Below are 20509 nucleotides of genomic sequence, written 5' to 3'. Positions count from 1 at the left end.
GCACTCACCAAAGCACATACCCTCCCCAATGTCTATAACCCCACCCCCCCTTCTCCCAACCCCCCTCCCCCCAGCAACCCTCAGTTTGTTTTGTAAGATTAAGACCATAAGTGACTCTTAATCTCACAAAACAAACTGAGGGTTGCTGGGGGAAGGGGGGCCAGGAAAGGGGGGTGGGGATATAGACATTGGGGAGGGTATGTGCTGTGAAGTGTGTAAACCTGGCGATCCACAGACCTGTACCCCTGGGGATAAAAATACATTATATGTTTATAAAAAAATAAAAAATTTAATAAATTGGGGGGGGAATATACCTATGTCTGGATTTAGGAACATACATTGTGAGATTTTACTATTCCTGAACTCTTTCAAAATCACTTACAGTGTTACAACAATAAATAAGAATTATCAGAGTTTTTTTTGTCCGTGCTTGAGGGTATATACTAACACTTTGGAAAAGCAGAGAAGATTATGTTGTAAATTGTAAATACGTGGCAAACTGACTTTGTAGGCTACTATACTCAATTTGCTTTTTTGTGTTTGGACTTTTGAGAATATTGAACTCATTTTTCACTCAGTTCCACTTTGGTAGAATTACTTATTTATTACAGTAAGAATTTTTTTTTAATGGTCTAACTGTAATGTTAAATCCAGTCACATGTTTATACTAACAAAATTCGTTCCATTTGCTTCTTTGATTACCAAAAAGAATGAAAAGTCATAGGCTCAACTAAGTTTCATAGTAATTATTTTTATAGTATTTAACAATTAAAATGGGTTTTATGCCCATTAACTCACTGCATCTCTACAATAACAGGACAGGGACTATTTTTATTATCACTATATTAATAGTGCAGAAAACTGAAGTTTGGGAAGGGAAAGGCCTTGCCAAGTAACTGGTTGCAATGGATACATCTGGAGCTTGAATCCAAGTCTTCTGTTTTGAACTCCCATATCCTTCCCTCTTTCCCATGCTGACTCCATGGTGATCCTCCTGACTTTACTTGTCACTTATAGTATACATAAATGACTCACAGTCATGGGTGAAAATTTGAAGAATCAACAGTACTCTCTGCTCAAGGGCTTATCACACTGGAGAATTCCTACAACCTGGCACAACCTGTCTTCTTATGAATGGTAATGAAGAAAAAGTATCTTGGGAATCCATATGCAATCCTTAAATAAAAATACTTTGAATTTGAAAAGTCATCTTGATCTAAATAAAAACCTGAGCTATATTATATATCTTATTTTTGCCTTAAAAGGGTAAAGAAAGAGAAGATATAAGGAATGATGTAACAATTCCTTATTTTATTCTTTTAATGATAGTACTTTGACATATACAAGACTAAACCAAATGTTATGACAATCTTAGGCAGAATGTCAAAAGAACCTCTCTTACTTCTCTTCTTCCATCTCTTCCCCAGGTTCCTCTTCTCTCCCCAGTCTCTAACACCCAACCAACACACTTCCCCATTTACACCATTCCCTGGGTGATTTCTCCAATCCCTGGCTCTATGCACCATCTATCTGCCTTCAACTCTCATATTTGTATCTCCAACCCTGGCAACTCTCTTAAATAGCAGACTCATATACCCAACTACTTACTGAACATATCCTCTTAGATGTTCAAAAGACTGCTCAAAATTTACATGCCTAAGAGGCACTTGGGTGGGTGGCTCAGTCAGTTAAGTGTCAGACTTGATTTTGGCTCAGGTCATGATCTCAGGATTATAAGATCAAGTCTGAATCAGGCTCTGCTCTCAGAGGAGAGCCTGTTTCTCTCCCTCTCCCTCTGCCCTTTCCCCCACTTGCATGTGGGCGTGCTCTCTCTCTCTCAAGTAAATAAATCTTTAAAAAATTTTTACATGCTTAAAATTAAGCCATGATTTTTCCTTTTTTTTTTTTAAGATTTTATTTATTTATTTGACAGACAGAGATTACAAGTAGGCAAAGAGGCAGGCAGAGAGAGGGAGGGAAGCAGGCTCCCTGCCGAGCAGAGGACCCTGGGATCATGACCTGAGCTGAAGGCAGAGGCTTTAACCCACTGAGCCACCCAGGCGCCCCATGATTTTTCCTTTTAACCTACTCCTTCCCTATTCTTCCTCATCTCATTAAGAGCAACTTCTTCCCTCCTTCAGTTGCTGAGGCCAGTAACTTGGAATTCCTCTATTTCTTTCCTCTGCACCTCACATCCAAACTATCAGCAAATCCAGATGGGTTCCACCCTTCTAACTACTACAGAATGTGACTACTTTTCGCCATCTCCTCCACTAACTCTTTGTATCAAACCATCAACACCTTTCATCCCAGTGACTGGGCTCTAACTGGTTTCTCTGCACTCGCCTTTTCCCTCAAATCCTCTATTCTTAATCCATTAGCCAAAAGGATCCCTTTAAAACCTAAGTCATTTTGTCTCTCCTCTTTGAAATTTTCCAGTGACTCCACCACACTCAAAGTAAAAGCCAAAATCTTTACAACATCCTACAGTCTCATATGATCTCCCCCTCCGCCATTCCTGTCTTCATCTCTTTTCTTCCTCTCACTTACTCAGCTCCACCTACACTAACCTCCTGTTCCTTAAATATGAGAGGCATGCTCCTGCCTCAAGTGCTTTGCATTTGCTGATCCCTAAAAAGCTTGCTCACTTACTTCCTTCAGGTCTCTAGGGCCTAAGTGCTGCTTGAGGAAATCCTCTCCCAACAATTCTATATACAATAGCCAACACACCTCCTGCTGCCCCCACCAATAATTCTATTTTCTTCACCCTTGTTTTATTTTTCTCCATAACATTTATCACTACTGAGGTACTAGTTGTTTTCCTACTTAGGTGCTTATTATTTGTCTTCTCTCATAAGAATGTAAACTCTAAGCAGCAGGGATTTTGTTGGCTTCAGTCACTCTATATCTTTAGGGCCTGAGCTGTGCCTGGAATGTAACAGGTATTAAATATTTGTTGGATAAGTTAATAAGCCACGTAATTTCATGAAGCATCTACCAGCTCACCTTTGAAGAAACTGCCTAATGTAAAACTCTGCAGATATATGGATGTTTCAAAAAATGTGTTATTGTGAAGTTTTACTGTTATTTTTGACTTAACACTGTTAGAGAAGACATTCTTCCCTGAATCTCCAATGACTCTGCTCATCTGCTAGTAGACAAGAACTCTAGCCCTTTGCTTGATGCTGCAAGACAGCTCATTTTTAGGTTGGGGAGGGAGAAAGGATAATCTAAGTTATGGAAAAAAGAGAGGCGAGAATGGAACCTGAGAATACATCCTCAGGCTAGTAAGAGAAGAGGAACAAGATAAAGAGATAAAGGCGTGGTTTATATTGAGATGATAAATGAGCCACAAGGAAAAGATGGGAGGGCTCATGCTTGGCACTTTCTAGATGCTCAAAACCTATTTACTGGATGGTTAACTGGATGAACAAATGTGGCACACTGGACTGTAAGGAGAGGAAGAAATACAGTGTGGAAAGACTATTAATAAATATGGCGAGTTCCTAAGCACTCCAATCTGAAACAATTCTTTGATGGCATGTGAAAGTAGCCCCTTTACTGGGAGGTTCATTGTCAGTTAACAGCCCAGGAATGGCTCTCTCCAAGATGTGAGAGCTCTTCAAGATTTGGGGGGTGTGGGGATTGATCCACCTGTACTTCTAAGGAACCCTAAACCATCTTCCATTAGATTAAAATCTACCTAATCCTGGCATACTACCATCAACCATGGACATTTTCTAATTTTGATATATAGTTTTCCAAATGAGAGGTTTACTTATTTCATTTCTACATTAGCTAATCCTTATTAATTTTTATATCTATAGCACTAGTTCAGTTATTCTTAGGACTCATGAAAATCTTTCAGATTTCTTTTGTTTTGTATAAATTGTGCTTTTCTATTAATTCACCTTCCAGTACTGTCATCAAATTTGAGATTCTAGTACTAATATTATTATTTATATACATTTATGTGAAATATCCAGCTCACTGGGGCAAAAGCAGATTTAGTGACAAGAACTGACAAGATAATACCACCTACCATATGTGGACACAGCCAGAAAGAAGCAGTTAATTAAACTTAAGTCACAGATATCTGATTAGGGATGCACTTACATCTGCCAGTTCCTTGATCTGTCTTGCTGACACATCAAACGTGTCAAGTCTTTGAAGGTTAGGCAAGTGATACAATACATGTGTAGAATAATTGCACAGCAGACAAACTGGATTGGCTTTATACTGAGGATCATTCAGACACAAATCCTTTAAGTGACACAGCCTGGTCAAGTTAGTGAGGTCCTAAAACAACAGCAATGATAATGTTCAATTAATTAATGGCAACAGTCCCATTTCTAAAGGAGGCATTTGAACACTTAAGATCACCCATAACTTAAGGTCATGCATTTTACTATGTGCTTAAACATGTTAAAGTGGTTTAGGGGTGCCTTAGTGGCTCAGTTAAGTCGTTAAGTATCTGCCTTCGGCTCGGGTCATGATCCCAGGGTCCTGGGATTGAGGCCCACATTGGGCTCCCTGCTCGGCGGGAAGCCTGCTTCTTCCTCTCCCACTCCCCCTGTTTGTGTTCCCTCTCTCACTGTGTCTCTCTCTGTCAAATCACTCCCTCACTCAATCAATCAATCTTTTAAAAAAATAAAAAAAATAAAGTGATTTAGATGGATAAATTTTTTTTCTCTAGTGAAAAATGTCAAGTACATGAAGAATAGATAGCAATAATTGAAAGCAGATTCTTCTGTATTCAAAGAATATAGAAATATAGTAAATATTCTTTGAATATTTACTAAACATATATTCCATAACTGGGACCTTGGAGCCAGTCACCTGAGCTCATTTATTAAGACAACGTTGCCTCCTCTGCACAGCCCCTTTGCTAGCAAACCTCCCCAGTGTATCTGTAGGTCTCCTGCTTCCTTTGTTACCATTTCCCACACTTAGCACTCTAGGAACATTGCTTACCATTCTTCTGGGCCACCAAATCTTCTCTTCTCATCAAAGGCTAGGGAACCCCTGTTCTGTTATAATCACCATTGATTTCCTGATTTTTAGGGGTTTTTGTTTCTTTGCTGTTTTTCTATAAATGTCCTTCCTACCATTTAAAGGCAACTGAAACCTAGGTTTCTCCTGAGTACCTCATTTTCCTCAGACCCTGTGCAGGTCGGGGGTAGGGGTAGATTAATAATGCACATCCAGACAAGTGCTTCTCCTGAACATCTTTTATCCTGAGGCTTAAGCCACTGTTTACACCTTCCTTTATTTGGCATCTGGCCCTTGCTTAACTCTTCGGTCTTGTCTCTTCTGTCTCAAACCTGACATTTCATGTTTTGGCTCAACCATACAAGTGGAAGTTGTAGAATGTGCTAGACCCTGACTTATCATTATACCTTCTCTCATGCTGCTGCCTTTGAGTGAACTGAATTTCATCCCAGTTTTACCTCTTAATCTGTCAAGACTCAGTCTAGTACCATCTTTTCTGGGAGTCTTGTTTCATCGCCCAAGCGTGAGGCAGATGCTGCTACTATGAACTCTCTTAGCCACTGGGTTTACCTTTGTTACAGAATTTATCTCACCTCTATTACCAACTGCTTACATATACACAGGTCTAGAAGCTAAGGGTCTATGTAGGCTTTATGCCTCAGTCTCTAAGCTAGGAATGGTGGTTATATTTTTTAAGTGTTGAAAAAACTAAAGAAGAACTGACGACAGAGGCCTGGCGGAGGAGGGTACTGTGGTGGGGTTGGCCTTAAACAGATGTAATGCTAGTTAGTAGAGTCAGAATCAGAGTTAAGGGAAATCCAAAGCGAAACCCAGGAAGTGATGGTTCTGAAGATAAAGTACAAATGGAATAAGGAAGTAAGCAGTGAAGTCAAGCTCGTAGAGTCAAAAGTAAGACAGGGTCAGGTGGCTGATGTGTGTCCGAACTCTCTCTGGCCAAGTGAGAGCTTGGCTTGCTGGCTGGCACTGAGGCTAGTACTGGGCTCATGACAGAAGTCGGACTAAGCAGAGCTGCTCTGAAATGGAGATTTCTGGATAGAGCTGTGCAGAGAATTATTTGGTCAAATTCTGCAGGGGCAAAGGAAGGTAGGCTATCAGACTGTTCCAAGGAGTAAACACTCTCTTTGATTTCTGGGTGGCTATGTTGCCTTTGACTACCCATCTGAGCCATGATGAACTATCACTTGAATTACATTAATTACATTAACCTATTCTGTTTCAATCTACTCATCAAAAAAATATGGGTAAAAATTGGATTGTGAAAATTTATTATATGGCATAAAATTAAAAAGGTTCTCTGTAACAATGTTTTAGAAAAACACTGAAACATGATTCACAGCAACTTTTACTATTCTGACAGTAAGAATGTCCCTGAAACACTATTATCTTGAATCTTTATCTCTAATCTTTCCATGAACTCTGAACTCTGAGTAGGAACTCTGAAGTCTTACCCTACCCCCACCTATCTAAAAATCAGATGACACTGCAGACTATGAAAGCACAAAATCTCACTGAAAATTAGTGTTATGGTACCTATTATGGATGGAAAGTAGCACAGGAGTTATTCCATCACCGCCAGTATAGTATCTTTAAGGTGGGTGGAAAGATTAGAGATAAAAATTCAAGATAATAGTGTTTCAGGGACATTCTTACTGTCAGAATAGTAAAAGTTGCTGTGAATCATGTTTCAGTGTTTTTCTAAAACATTGTTACAGAGAACCTTTTTAATTTTATGCCATATAATAAATTTTCACAGTCCAATTTTTACCCATATTTTTTTGATGAGTAGATTGAAACAGAATAGGTTAATGTAATTCAAGTGATAGTAATCACAAAATAGCAGATCTACTGAGTACTTACTGGGTGCTAGCCATTATTCTAAGAGCCTTACATTATTATTTTATTTAAACTTCACGTTACCACAGTACAAGACTGCCTCTGGCTTATGGCAGGCCTACAAGAGACAGATCTTCCTATGCAGCTATGCTCCTTTGCACCACAAGGCTGAAGCACCACATGCTAGCCAGGATAGGACAAAACCTTATCTTCATAGCATTGCGGACTTATCTTCTTCAGCTTCAACTCATAAATTCTCTCCCTCACTCTGTTCCAGCCACAGATTTCTAGTTTCTTGAATTTGCCATGCTCTTTCCCCCCCACACTAGGTCCTTCACACGTAGCCTGGAATGCTCTTTCCCTAGGCACCTCCTACTCATGTCTCATAAGTTAGCTTAAAAATTGCCTCCCACAGCATTCCAAATTTATCTTTCATAGTTCCTTCTGCTCTCTTCTGCTGATGTTCTCAAATATACCCCTTGATTTCTTACCACCATATCTCCATGCATATTGTTCTCCCCATCTTAGAATGCCTACTTCCCACTGCATGTATATATATATTTAGTAATCTCTATACCCAATGTGGGGCTTGAACTCATGACCCCAAGATCAAGAGTCCCTCTGAATGCATTATAGAAGATCCTCCTCCAATGCCTACTGAACTTCTGTCAGCCCCTCAGTATTCACAACAAATACTTCCTCTTGAATTTGACCAATAAAATTTTGTTTAAACTTAGTATGTTTTTAAAAGTTTTGGTTAAAGTGCTTATAACATTCTGTCTCATTCTATAACTTTTTGGTATCTAATAGTCTTCTCTGAGTGAGCAAATGTGTATTTTCATAATGATCAATTCAAAATCATTTTTATAGTGAATTTATTCATCTTTGTTACTGCCTAGAGGAAGTGTTTGAGTATGCACTTTCAACTGGACACTGTCAAAATTGTAAAATGCTGTATGTTTTCACCTACACTACATGCCATAAACATTAAGTCTTTTTGTTTTCCTCTCTTTCGTTCAAATGTTTATTGATACTTTACATGTAAAGTATTCTTTTAAGCATTGTGGATACAGCAGTGAACAAAATAGGCAAGGTTCCTGCACTCATGGAGCTTGTACTCTAGTAAGGGATGTGGATCAGTGCCAAGAAGAAAAAGCAATAAGAGTGTGATGGCAATGCTTCAGGTTAGGGAGGACAGTAGGGGTTATCGCTATTTTACAAAAATTGGCCAGAAAAGGTATCACTAAGAACATCTGAACAAAATCCTGCAAGAAATGAGGAGATAAGCCATGAAGATATTTACTGGAAGAATATCCCAGAGCAAGTGCAAAGGCCCCAAGGTGAGAGCACTAGCTATGTTGAAGGACAGTGAGGAGACCAGAGTGGCTGGAAGGGAGTAAACAAAAGAGAAAGTGGTAGAAGCTGTGGTCAGAGACGCAGTGCGAGGGGAGACTAGATTATATAGAATCTTGTGGGCCACTATAGGAATTCTTTGAAAGAGATGAGAAGCCACCGGCATTTTGAACAGAAGATTGATTTTATTTGACATATTTTTTAAGGAGCGGGTTTCTACACAGCAGGTTGCCGTGTAGAAAACACTCATAGTAGTGAAAGGGTAACACAGGGAGACCTGTTCAAAGGCTTCCCCCAATCCCCTGAATGCAGGTTAGAGATAATGGTGTCTTGAACCAGGTTAATAAAGATCTAGGTGGTAAAAAATGGTCAGACTGGACATATCTGAAGGTATAGCCAATAGAATTTGTTGATGGATTAGATATGGGTTATGAAGGAAAAAGAGGAGTAAAAAAAATGACTAAGGATTTTGGCTTAAGTTATTAGAAAAATGGAGATGCCATTTAGAGAGGTGCAGAAGGCTGAAGGAGAAGAAGGTTCAGTGCAGAGGAAATCAGTTTGAGTTAGGATAGCAGAATGTCTATAGTTCTGGGGAGTTATTAGGGAAAGTAGAAATAGAAATAGTTGTTAGGGGAAGTAGGAAGTTGGGTTAACAAATGAAGAAGAGATATTTAAAGTCATAAGATGATGAGATTATTTAGATAAGGAATACAGATAGTAATGAGAAGAGATCCTGGGACTAACCTGGAACAACCCATTTTTTAGATGTTAGAAGTTGAAAAACCAGAGGTATAGCCAGAAAGATCAGATGAAAACTAAGCTAAGTATAAATAGTTTTTTGTTTGGTTTTACTAGTGTCAGAGATCATTAGGGCCAACTTAATCAGCTGCCTCTAAAATTTCCTAGAGTATTGAATAGTCCAGAATAATTAAATTTCCCCTTAAGAAGGAACAATTTAGTGCATTTTCTGCAATAATATGGTTCACGACCTAGGTTGTTAAATATAGACTGTTCCACTTAAACATACCTTGAAAGAACATATTTGGTTACCAGAAAGGTTTAATCTTTCCAGTTGTTCATTGGGATCAAGACATCGACCTTTAATTTAAAAAACAAGATGAAAGAAAAATTAAATTTTCTTTTTTTACCTCCTGTTCATATCCTATCATATTTCGTAGTTGTATATGGTGTATATGATCACCATTTCTTGCATATAAGTAAGGCTAACAGTAACACTGTATAGTTAGTAACAACTGATTAGTATTTTCACATCCTATAATCATAGATTTAGAAATGCTCTGCAAAATATCATACAAAAGAATCTAAAAAAAGAAATCTAAGAATGTACTTTTCATACTGATAAAAAATTATTGTAGCATTATCTCATATTCCAAATGAAATAATACATACCAATGCTGCTTATTAGATTTCCAGCAAGGTTGAGGTCATTTAAATTCTTCAAAGTTTGCAAGCCCTAAAAATTTAGACAATATATCATTTAGAAGAAGTCAGTAAAATATATATTTATAAATGATCTGATCAATCTGGTTAGTTCTCCAAGTGCTCTGAGCACTGGGTACTGTGTACTTTCACAAGCACAGAAGTAAGTAGGTGCTTTAATGCAGTCATCTTTGTTTCTCTGGAACACAGAGAGAATTATTGGAATAGGGAACAGGGAGGGGAGGGGAGAAGGAAGAAGATGAGTAGGAAGAAAAACACATCACACAGAGTGTGTTTATAATCTTTGGCAAATTATATATACAACTTCGCTAAATCTCCATTTTTTTTTTAACTTTCAAGGAAGAAATAATATCCTACCTCCCAGGCTTGGTGGGAGGAGTAAAGAAAACATGGCATATGAAGTTTTCCACACATTAAAAATGCTATATACATGTTAGTTTTTCTTAACAATAATTAAGCTAGTCATAAATATGTCCTTAATATGATCTTGGACATTGTGATTAAAACTCCACAGGGATAACTGACTTTACATACAAATTACTGAAATAATCTTACCTCAATATTTTTAATTGTATTGTGATTCAGCCAGAGAACCTCCAATCTGAATAATTTCTCTAAATTTTCTATTTTGGAAATTTTATTATAATATAAATACAGTTTTTCTAAATTTCTACATTCTTGAAGACCTCCAATTTTCTGTTAAAAAAAAGAGACTGAAGAGTGTTAACTTATGTTTTCACATTATCCTTTTAATAAACTAGATTATAAGTACATTTTCTTTTTAAAATCACATTTTATTGCAAAAATCTGTATCCAACAAAATAAACATTTTAAAGATTTTTTTTATTTTTTTTAAAGATTTTATTTATTTATTTGACAGAGAGAAATCACAAGTAGATGGAGAGGCAGGCAGAGAGAGAGAGAGAGAGAGAGAGGGAAGCAGGCTCCCTGCCGAGCAGAGAGCCCGATGCGGGACTCGATCCCAGGACCCTGAGATCATGACCTGAGCCGAAGGCAGCGGCTTAACCCACTCAGCCACCCAGGCGCCCAACATTTTAAAGATTTTTAAAATTTATTTATTTTAGAGAGCGAGAGACAGCACATGCACATGAGTGAGGTGGTGAAGGAAAGGAAGAAAATCTCAAGCAGACTCCACTCTGAGCTCGAAGTCTCAGGCTGGGCTCCATCTCACAACCCTGAGATCATGACTTGAGCCAAAATCAAGAGTTGGACCCTTATCCAACTGAACCACACAAGAGCCTCAAAATGAACTAAACATTTTAAAAGAGAAACCGTGCAATCCTTCTATCTAAATACAACTATTTCCAATGTTCATATTCTTTTAAAATTTTAACTCTATATCTATTTTTATACTATAATCATTATACCTATATAATTTTGTAGATTTTTTAAACTTAAGACCATCTAAAACATTTCTGTAATCATTCAAATAATACTTAATAATTACAAACTATTATATAAACTACAATAACATTCTTAAAAATACCCATGTGTGAAATATTTGTTTAATTTTTAAAATATTATAAATAGTACTGCAACAGGTAACTTTATGTTGTTTTCTGCTGTTGATTTACTCCTCTAGGATTAAATCTTGAATTAGGGATTTCTGAGTTGAAAGGTATACACCTTTCCTTGACTCATGATACATTTTGCAATCTTGCTTTTCACTACAGATGTTACAATTTTCTTTTTCTTTTTTCAGATTTTATTTTTAGGTAATCTTTGTACCGAAGGTGGGCTTGAATTCACAACCTCAAGATCAGGAGTTGCATACTCCCCTGAGCCAGCCAGGCACCCCTAGATGTTATAATCTTCACATAACCAATAGCAAGTGACTAAGTAAGCCAATTTACTACTAAGCAATACTGGGCATTATTTAGATCTGATATGATTACTATAAAGTAAAATATGTCTACATTTTGAGTCTTTGTTTCTATTTTCTCCTTTGTAGAAATCTATTTCTGTATTTTACCCATTTGTTTTGTTTGTTTTGATTTACTGGGTAAAGGGTTTTATTTTACTTCATCATGTATGGCCCTCTCCATCTGTTTTGATCCATGACTCATACATATATTTCAAGGAACTATCTTTCCAAGGCCAAAGAATTCAGCATAAAATACTTCATATATGGTTATGTTTAGACTTACCTCTATGCAGCATTCAGCAATCCAGAGTTCTTTAAGTTGTAAACAAGTTTCTAGCCCTGAAATTTCTTTTATATCTTGAGCAACAACTGTGAGACTTGTTAAATTAGGAAATAATGATAATCCAACTATACGGGGATACCCTGAGAAAAACATCTCCAGTTTTGAAGTATCTGATCCTTCTTGTCCAACCATCTCATAAGACAAACCATTGCATAAACACTGTTCCAAAAAAAGAAATTGGGTTATTGCCTATTTAAAATAATTTAAAAATTATTTTGCTATTAGAAATTATAAACTGTCAATCACACTGATGTCATTTTAACTCACAAGAAGTTAAGTTATACCATATATATGGTTTTTCTCTACTTTCAAAGGCAATGGGGTAAAAGAAATCTAGGTCAGCTCCAGAAAGGAGTGTAAAAATGTTCCATTTAATATTCTTGCAAATGTAATTGTAAAGAAATTTGGCTTTGACTCACCAGTTCTTTAATTATTTCTTCCTGGTTTAAGTTTTCACATTCAATCATCTTCCATTAAAAATAAAGGTCATAATAATATATCTGTTAAGGAAAATGAAAAGTTGAAACAAGACAAATTCTAGAGTCATGTTATTCCAAGTTGAAGGGGCTTTAAAGCTACTTAGGTGGAATTACCCATATGTGGCCTGAAATTTTCACACAGTATAATACCAGCTATCTGTCTGGTCCCCAAGACAGTCCATTCCATCTCTAAAGTTTTCTGTTAGAAAATCAATTTATTTTGAATTTAATTCTGTGTCTCCGTAACTCCACTCCATTGTTATTTTAACCCCTGAGTTCAAACAAGACCAGTGTTGTTTTTTTCCATGTCACAAGCCTTTCATACTTGAAGAACATGGTCATCTCTCGTCTACAACCTTACCTCACTCCCCAGTTCATCTCTTTAGTTCTCTCACAAGAGATAACTATTTCTGTCCTTTGAACAGGATCTAGTGTATCCTTCCTATTATACTGCTGTGTCTAAAACTGAACATAGCTAAGTGTAATAGCAAAGAAAAGAGACCTCAGGGTTTTGTGACATACCTGGCATGGGAAGAAATATTTAATAAAATGAATTAGCCAATATTTTCATTTTAGATTATATGAACTGCTTAATACCTAAGAAGCTATAATAAAAACTCATTTTTTGATAATTTCTAATATTCATTATATTATTCCAGATATATATTTTTAAAATATAGGAACCTAGGGGCGCCTGGGTGGCTCAGTTAAGTGTCTGCCTTCAGCTCAGGTCATGACCCCAGGGTCCTGGAATTGAGCCCCTCATTCGACTCCCTGCTCTGTGGGAAGCCTACTTCTCCTTCCACCACTCCCCCTGCTGTGTTCCCTCTGTGGCTATCCTCTCTTTCTATCAAATAAATAAAATATTTTTAAAAAATAAAATAAAATATAGGGATCTAGGCTTTAATATGACGACATGACAAAGCGAAATGTAGGTATGATGTATATTGTGAACACACTTTTTACAATTCCTCTGTAGTTATGTATGGGTGTACATCTGTGTGTATATGTATATATATGTATATGCATGTGTATATGATTACGTAAGGAGAAAATATGTAAAGATACATACTAAATTGTTAACATGAGTTGCCTTGGATGCAGGTGAAAACTAGTGTGGTTATAATAGACACAAGAGGTTGGATAGGGATAGAACTAGGTAAAAATGGAAAAGAAAAAAAACTTCTTAAAAGTGTGTTTAGTACTGTATAGTATGAATATATAAACCATTTATATTAATTCTACTATTAGGAGATGTTTGGAATGTCTCCAGTTTGGAGATCAATAGTGCTTCCCTGAACAGTTTTATCATGCAAGACATTAGGTCCACTTAAGTCTGAGTTTACACCTAGAAGTGGAATGAGAAAGAAACTATTGTTGTATACAACATGGATGTTCCCACAAACACAAGCTGAGCAAAGGAAGATACGCACACAGTGAGGTTTATACCATGTGGCTCTGTTCACATAAAATTTGAAAACAAACCAATTTATGGTAGGCCCTGAAGCCTCCATTCCAACCTCTACACTACTGTGACGGCCAGCATCCTGAAAGGTAAATACCTGTTTAAGCTTCTTCCCTTGGAAAGCATTCATGGTATCCATGCTCTGACTCCTGCCTACCTGTCAAGCTCATCAACCACAAACTCCCAACACCCTCAGAATCTGGGGAACTATAGTTCAGAGAACTATTGTTCTCTGAATGGGCTGGGGTATTTCTGTCATATGGGCTGGGGTATTTTGCCATATGCTGTCTTCCTTCCCTAAAATGTCTTTTTCCCTTGACTCTATGGCATACTCCGTACATCCTTAAAGATTTAAAGCAAGGGTCTTCTTGGTGAAGATTTTAATTCTCTCTGGTAATATTATAATCATTCTCTTCCTTGTGATTCTAGTTAGGGCCTGCATATGTTCTATATATAGCACCTGTCCCACTGTATTGTGATACTCGCAGGTCTTTCTTTCCTATGAGGTTACATGTTCACTGAAGGCAGGGACAATGAACCTATCACGGTGCCTGGCACTTGCTTGGTGTTCCATAAAATTTGTTCAACAGTTTAAATTGTCATGCTACAGAGTTCTATATGGTATAACTTGGAATATATATATATATATATATGTATATATATATATATATAATATGTAAATACTTGGTGTACATGACCAGAGTGTAATAATAATTAGGGTGTAAAGCATCATGTTTCTGTCTGCCAGGAGAGCCTGGTAGGGTAGTATTCTGAGAAAATCAAATTTCTTTTCTACAAACTAGAAGTTCTGTATGATCAAACTGTCTCCTCCCTTGGGTATAAAAAGATCAGAATCCAGCTGTTAGCACCGATGGACCCAACAACAAACACACTTCTGGCCCTAGGTGAGCAATAACCAGTTTGGCCAAGGAGCACTGGCCCTAGGTGAGCAATAACCAGTTTGGCCAAGGAGCACTTGTTTTTCTCAGTTCTGGACCTTAACGTGGGCAGTAAAGTCTGCACAGGTGACTGTGGGCCACCTTTCCTTTCCTCCTCCTCTTAACTTTTGCTGTGGTCACCCTGTCAGCCTCCAATAAATACACGTCCGTATCTCATTATTGTTATCTCCATTGTGCCATTACCGGGGTCCTTTGACCTCAACATTGCTAGTCTCCCATCTAACTCTCGGGGGGCGGGCAGAGAGGGAGGACAGGAGAACAAAGACTCCTGGGGCCTGCAGACAGGTGACATAGGCCCGAAGACCACAAGGTGACACACTCACCTTATCCCAGAAAAATGGTGGCTTCCAGGGCAGTCCGAGACAGACCAGAGTCCACTCCGACCCCTCAATCCCTGTCTTGGAACAGCGGGCACGACACCCTCCTCTCTAATCCGGGGCCTGCTGTGTGTACACTACCAGCTCCGGTTGCCTAGGAAACCTGCCCTACGCCTCCCCCGACCTTGGAGTGGGGAGGGGGACAACAGAGGCGGGGAAAGCAGCCGCCGAGTCAGTTTCTAGGTCACGTGGCGGCAACCTCCAACCAATCAGCAAAGGTAGGGGTCCACCCGGAAGACCCCGCTGGTGCTGCTGGGAAATGGTGGGGACTTTTTCGCTCGCGGGTCTGTTTGTGCCAGCGCGCATCTTTTCACCTGCCTTCGCTGGATCAGGGGACCGGACGGGAAACACCGAGTTCTGGGCATAGTGACAGGGACCTAGTCGTGTGACCTCCTCCAGCCAAAGGCTTGGAAGCCCGGAGCCTCGCTGGACTTGAACCTCAGTCATGGCGCTGTGATGTCATAAGGCGACTGGAGAGCCAGGACAGCCCGCGATCCCCTGGCGTGGCCTCCGATCCCCCTAGGAATGTAGCTGACCTCCTCCTGAGCTGCCGAGCACCGACGAGCCGATTCCAAGGACGGCACTAGCAAACGAACGCCCCGCTGCCCTCTGGAGAAGAGATGGGTCCTCCTAGGGTCGTCTCGAAGAGGGAAAGGGAAAGGGAGGAACTTCTAAAAGAGTGGGCAGAACGGATGAGAAATGAATGAACGTAGTAAAAGGCAACTCAAAATAAATGTAGCGCTCCATTTCCTAGATCTGCCCGTCCAATAGGGGAGCCACTAGCCACAGCCAAGCGTGGCTCTTGAACACTTGAACTGTGGCTAGTCCGACCTGAGATGTACCATAAAATACGCATTGTCTTTTGAAGGCTTAATATAAAAAGAAAGAAAGAAAGAAACTTTGTGCATTGATTCTATGCTGAAATAACAATATTTTTGATATATCGGGCTAAATAAAAATGCGATGTTAGAATTTTACTTTTTAAAAGCAGTGATTAGAAATTGTTAAATTGCATATGTGAATTCTATTATGTTTCTGCTGGACAGCGCTACTGAAATTTTTGTGGTTCAGTTGGTTTGTGCAGAACATCTATGACGTTCAGTTAATGCAAGATAGGGCCGGCAGTGCCCTTTTCCGTCACCAGATGGCCGCCTCATTCAATAGACCTGAGTTTCAAGCTACTTTCTCAAGAGAAACAAAAATATAGATTTTAAAAATATTTCTTGCCAGGGGCGCCTGGGTGGCTCAGTGGGTAGCGCATCCTACTCTTGATCTCAGGGTATAGGTTCAAGCCCCACATTTGGCGGGGAACCTATTTTAAAAATTTTTTTCCATTTTTCTAATAACTATTAACAATTCAACATTTGTCATGATTCACTTATTTTTTCTATAATGTTGACTGTAAATGCATAAACATTTAAAAAAGTAAATTAACGTTCCCTCTATATATTTTATGTCACAAGAATTTGTTCCCATCCATCATTAATTAGTTAAGAATAAATTAATTAAAATATTTGTGGCTTAGAGGTTTAAAACAAATACCAGAGAAATCTGATTTGTATTTGTATTTTTAATATTTTTAATATTATTTGAAAACCTAGTTAAACAAGACCTGTCTAAGCAGATACTCATCTTGGGGTATAATACTAGATAAAGATAATTTCAGCTTTTAGGGCACCTGGGTGGCTCAGTGGGTTAAAGCCTCTGCCTTTGGCTCAGGTCATGATCCCAGGGTCCTGGGATTGAGCCCCACATCCATCTCTCTGCTCAGCAGGGAACCTGCTTCCTCCTCTCTCTGCCTGCTCTCTGCCTACTTGTGATGTCTGTCAAATAAATAAATCTTTAAGAAAAATAAAACACCTCGGGACGCCTGGGTGGCTCAGTTGGTTGAGCAGCTGCCTTCGGCTCAGGTCATGATCCCAGCGCCCTGGGATCGAGTCCCGCATCAGGCTCCTTGCTCAGCAGGGAGCCTGCTTCTCCCTCTGCCTCTGCCTGCCACTCTGTCTGCCTGTGCTCGCTCTCTCCCCCTCTCTCTCTCTGATAAATAAATAAAATCTTTAAAAAAAAAAAAAAAGAAAAGAAAAATAAAACACCTCAACTTTTAGATCAAGAAATTGGGTAATTGATTTAATGAGGAGAATTTTATACACCAAGCTTCTCATTTGGGGGGGAATGCAGCTCTTGGATAAAGTATAGAGATTATTATAGTATATTGTTAGAAATCGGTTATGTCTGTCCAAACCAGTAATACAGTTTTCTTTATGTTACATAAACAAGTGATTTTATTTCTAGGTTTTGTGTTCTATCTATGGCTTTTAATTGTAATCACCTTTTGCTCCAAATACCATCTGGAATATGTTAACAGGAAATTCTTCTTTTGAGAATTACTCAGGACAAAGTCTTTAGTTTGGCAAATCACCAATGGTTATTAGCCTACAGCTACAACAGAACTCTCACTCAATTGCTGACTGGCCACATCCTTGAGCTTTTGCAGTAAATAGGGAGGTGCATATGTCTTTTTGAATTAGTGTTTTTGCTTTCTTCAAGTAAATACCCAGAAGTAGAATTACTGGGGAAATGCAAATCAAAACCACAATGAGATATCACCTCACAGCCATTAGAAAAAAAGACAAGGAACAAGTGTGAATAAGGATAGGGAGAAAAGGGAACTTATTCACAGTTGGTGGGAATGTAAATCGGTGCAGCTGCTGTGAAAAACAGTATGGAGGTTCCTCAAAAAATTAAAAATAGAAATATTACCCAGTAATTCCACTAGTGGGTATTTACCCAAAGGAAACAAAAACTAATTCAAAAAGATACATGCATCCCTAAGTTTATTGCAGCATTATTTACAACAGCCAAGCTATGGGAGCACCCAAGTATCTATTGATAGATGAATGGATTAAGAATATGTCCTTAAAATTTATACATCACAACATGTAGTTGAGTATTAGCTTACGTATCCCAAACCATTGCTGCTTTGACTCCATATATAGTTATCCACATTCTTTTCATTTCTAATATTTTATAATAAAATACTTGAGAAGTTAACAGATCAAACATGAGACGCCCCTCCCCCACCCCACATCATTGGCTTACCTTTCTTGATTTGGTGAAGCTAATCTACTACAGGATTTAAAATACTGGAGATTTTCTCCTGTTTTCATCTGTTTGTGCCCCAGACTAGTGGGAAACAGCAGTTTTGCCTAAGTGAACCTTCACCATACCAAACTTATCCTCAGGCAGACTGTTGCAAGATCTGTTTGGAAGGGGGAATGTTAGCCCTTTTCTCTACAGATACACACCCATTTTCCCAATGACATTTCTAGTATTAAAGTTCATATTTTAAGCTCCCTTTATATGTCTCATAACTATTTCCCAGTTGATTCAAAGCTTGGACAGGAAAAACGGGGTATTGTTTGTTTGCCTTCTAAAGCCTGTTTCTATAGTTTGGGTTAGATGTATTTTTGAATAATCCAAATGTTTGAAATTGAAAATGCACATTGACACTGAAAAAGTATATTCTGTAAGTCAAAATAGAGAGCTCTTTTTCCATTTTAGGAAAGTGATAGAGTGCTATACTGTTATTAGAGATCTACCTCTTAGCAGCAAGTGCACAAAGATGATAGTATCTATAGAATTTAGAGCCAGCCTACACAGAAACACTTGATTTGCGTTATAAACCACGGCTAATATGCACATCTGTGTACTTGAAAAGAGGTCCTGAAAAGAGGTCCTGTTATCAAATACAAGCAACTCTAACACAATTGCTGTTTGTGGCTAGCAACATCTTGCTAGCTCTGCCAGAAGGATCACTTCATGAACCAACCTGCAAATCCAACACCTGAGTGGAAGCAGAATTTTAATTGTGCAAACACAAGATGAATGCCACCAAGCAGAACGTTAGACTGTAATTAGTGATTTCAAATGACCCTCAAATAAAAAATAAGAAAGGACATCAAAAATAAGAAAGACATTCATGCCCTTGAAAACAAGTAAAAAGCTGATACATATATAAGGTGAATGTCCTATATGTATTTTCATTTATGTATATGTATTAATAAATACACAGAAGAATTTTACCTATGACAGCAGCTTTTGCATCAGAGTTTTTAAATTATTGTGCTTAGGAGATTTTAAGCATTTAATTCACCTTTTAACATGGAATCACATTTAAAATCATCCCAGATATTCTTTCTTTGAAGGATGTATTAGCAGTCCTCCATTTTATTTTAAAACCCCATATTGGCAGGACATGTAACCCATGTCTGACTGACCTAAATCTGAAATGCTATGGATTCTGTCATCTTTGTCTTTAAAAAAAAAAAAAAGTTTTATTTATTTATTTGACAGAGATCACAGGTAGGCAGAGAAGCAGGCAGAGAGAGAGAGAGGAGGAAGCAGGCTCCCCACTAAGCAGAGAGCCTGACACAGGGCCTGATCCCAGGACCCTGAGATCACGACCCAAGCCAAAGGCAGAGGCTTCAACCCACCAAGCCACCCAGGCGCCCCATCTTTGTCTTTTTTGATCTTCAGTAAACATACCTCTTTATCCCCATATTTAAAAGTCCATATTCTAATCAGTTCTGTTCAATAGAAATAAAATGTGGACCATATATGTCATTTTAAATGTTCTATTAGCCATATTAAAAAGGTAAAAAGAAGCAGGTGAAATTAATTTTTATATTTGAAAAATCACATTATCATCAGAAAAGTCTTTCTTTAAATTGAGATTTAATTGACATATATTAGTTTCAGGTGTACAAATTTGATATTTGTGTATATTGCAAAATGATCACTATAATAAATCTAGTTAATACCCATTATCATTAGAATTAGAACTTTCTTTCTTGTGAGACGAACTTTTAAGATTTACTCTCTTAGCTATTTTCAAATATGCACAACAGTATTATTAACTACCGTTATGATTTTGTATATTGCATCCTCATGACTTTTTTATTTTATAACTGAATATTTCCACCTTTGACCCCCTTTACCTACTTTGCCCAACCCCCAACCCCCAACCCCCATCTCTCCCAACCTCCACCCTGTTTTCTATTCATGATTTGGTTGTTTGGGTTTGGTTTGGTTTGGTTTTGTGCTCTGGGTATAAGTGAGATCATACAGCATTTATCTTCCTCTGTCTGACTTATTTCACTCAGCATAATGCCCTCAAAATCCATCCATATGGTCGCAAATGGAAAGATCTCATTCTCTTTTTTCTTAAAGATTTTATTTACTTGTTTGACAGAGTGAGAGAGAGACCACAAGTAAGCAGGCTGGGTGGGGGGGTGGGGGTAGGGGAGAAGTCTTCCTGCCGAGCAGAGAGCCCGATGCTCTA

General features: G+C 38.2%; 1 protein-coding gene and 1 long non-coding RNA gene across 3 annotated transcripts in view; one reads left to right on the top strand and one right to left on the bottom strand.

Moving 5' to 3' along the window:
- LOC132000002 (uncharacterized) overlaps positions 1 to 11639 on the top strand; it is a 131259-nt gene extending 119620 nt beyond the window's left edge. For both annotated transcript variants that reach the window (XR_009399151.1, XR_009399150.1), the window contains one exon: positions 11384 to 11639. This is a non-coding gene — a long non-coding RNA (uncharacterized LOC132000002). The remainder of the gene's footprint in view (positions 1 to 11383) is intronic.
- LRRC9 (leucine rich repeat containing 9) overlaps positions 1 to 15203 on the bottom strand; it is a 109396-nt gene extending 94193 nt beyond the window's left edge. The window contains exons 1-7 of the mRNA XM_059373323.1: positions 15115 to 15203; positions 12308 to 12388; positions 11829 to 12047; positions 10216 to 10356; positions 9610 to 9673; positions 9227 to 9297; positions 4117 to 4299 (exon numbers count right to left, since the gene is read on the bottom strand). Of these exons, the coding sequence (XP_059229306.1) occupies positions 4117 to 4299; positions 9227 to 9297; positions 9610 to 9673; positions 10216 to 10356; positions 11829 to 12047; positions 12308 to 12355 (726 nt within the window). The 5' untranslated portion in view covers positions 12356 to 12388; positions 15115 to 15203. The remainder of the gene's footprint in view (positions 1 to 4116; positions 4300 to 9226; positions 9298 to 9609; positions 9674 to 10215; positions 10357 to 11828; positions 12048 to 12307; positions 12389 to 15114) is intronic.
- Between the last annotated feature and the right edge of the window lie 5306 nt (positions 15204 to 20509).

The sequence above is a fragment of the Mustela nigripes genome, chromosome 13 (genome assembly GCF_022355385.1).
Source record: "Mustela nigripes isolate SB6536 chromosome 13, MUSNIG.SB6536, whole genome shotgun sequence".
Classification (NCBI taxonomy): domain Eukaryota; kingdom Metazoa; phylum Chordata; class Mammalia; order Carnivora; family Mustelidae; genus Mustela; species Mustela nigripes.
This window is presented reverse-complemented; position numbering and strand designations above follow the sequence as displayed.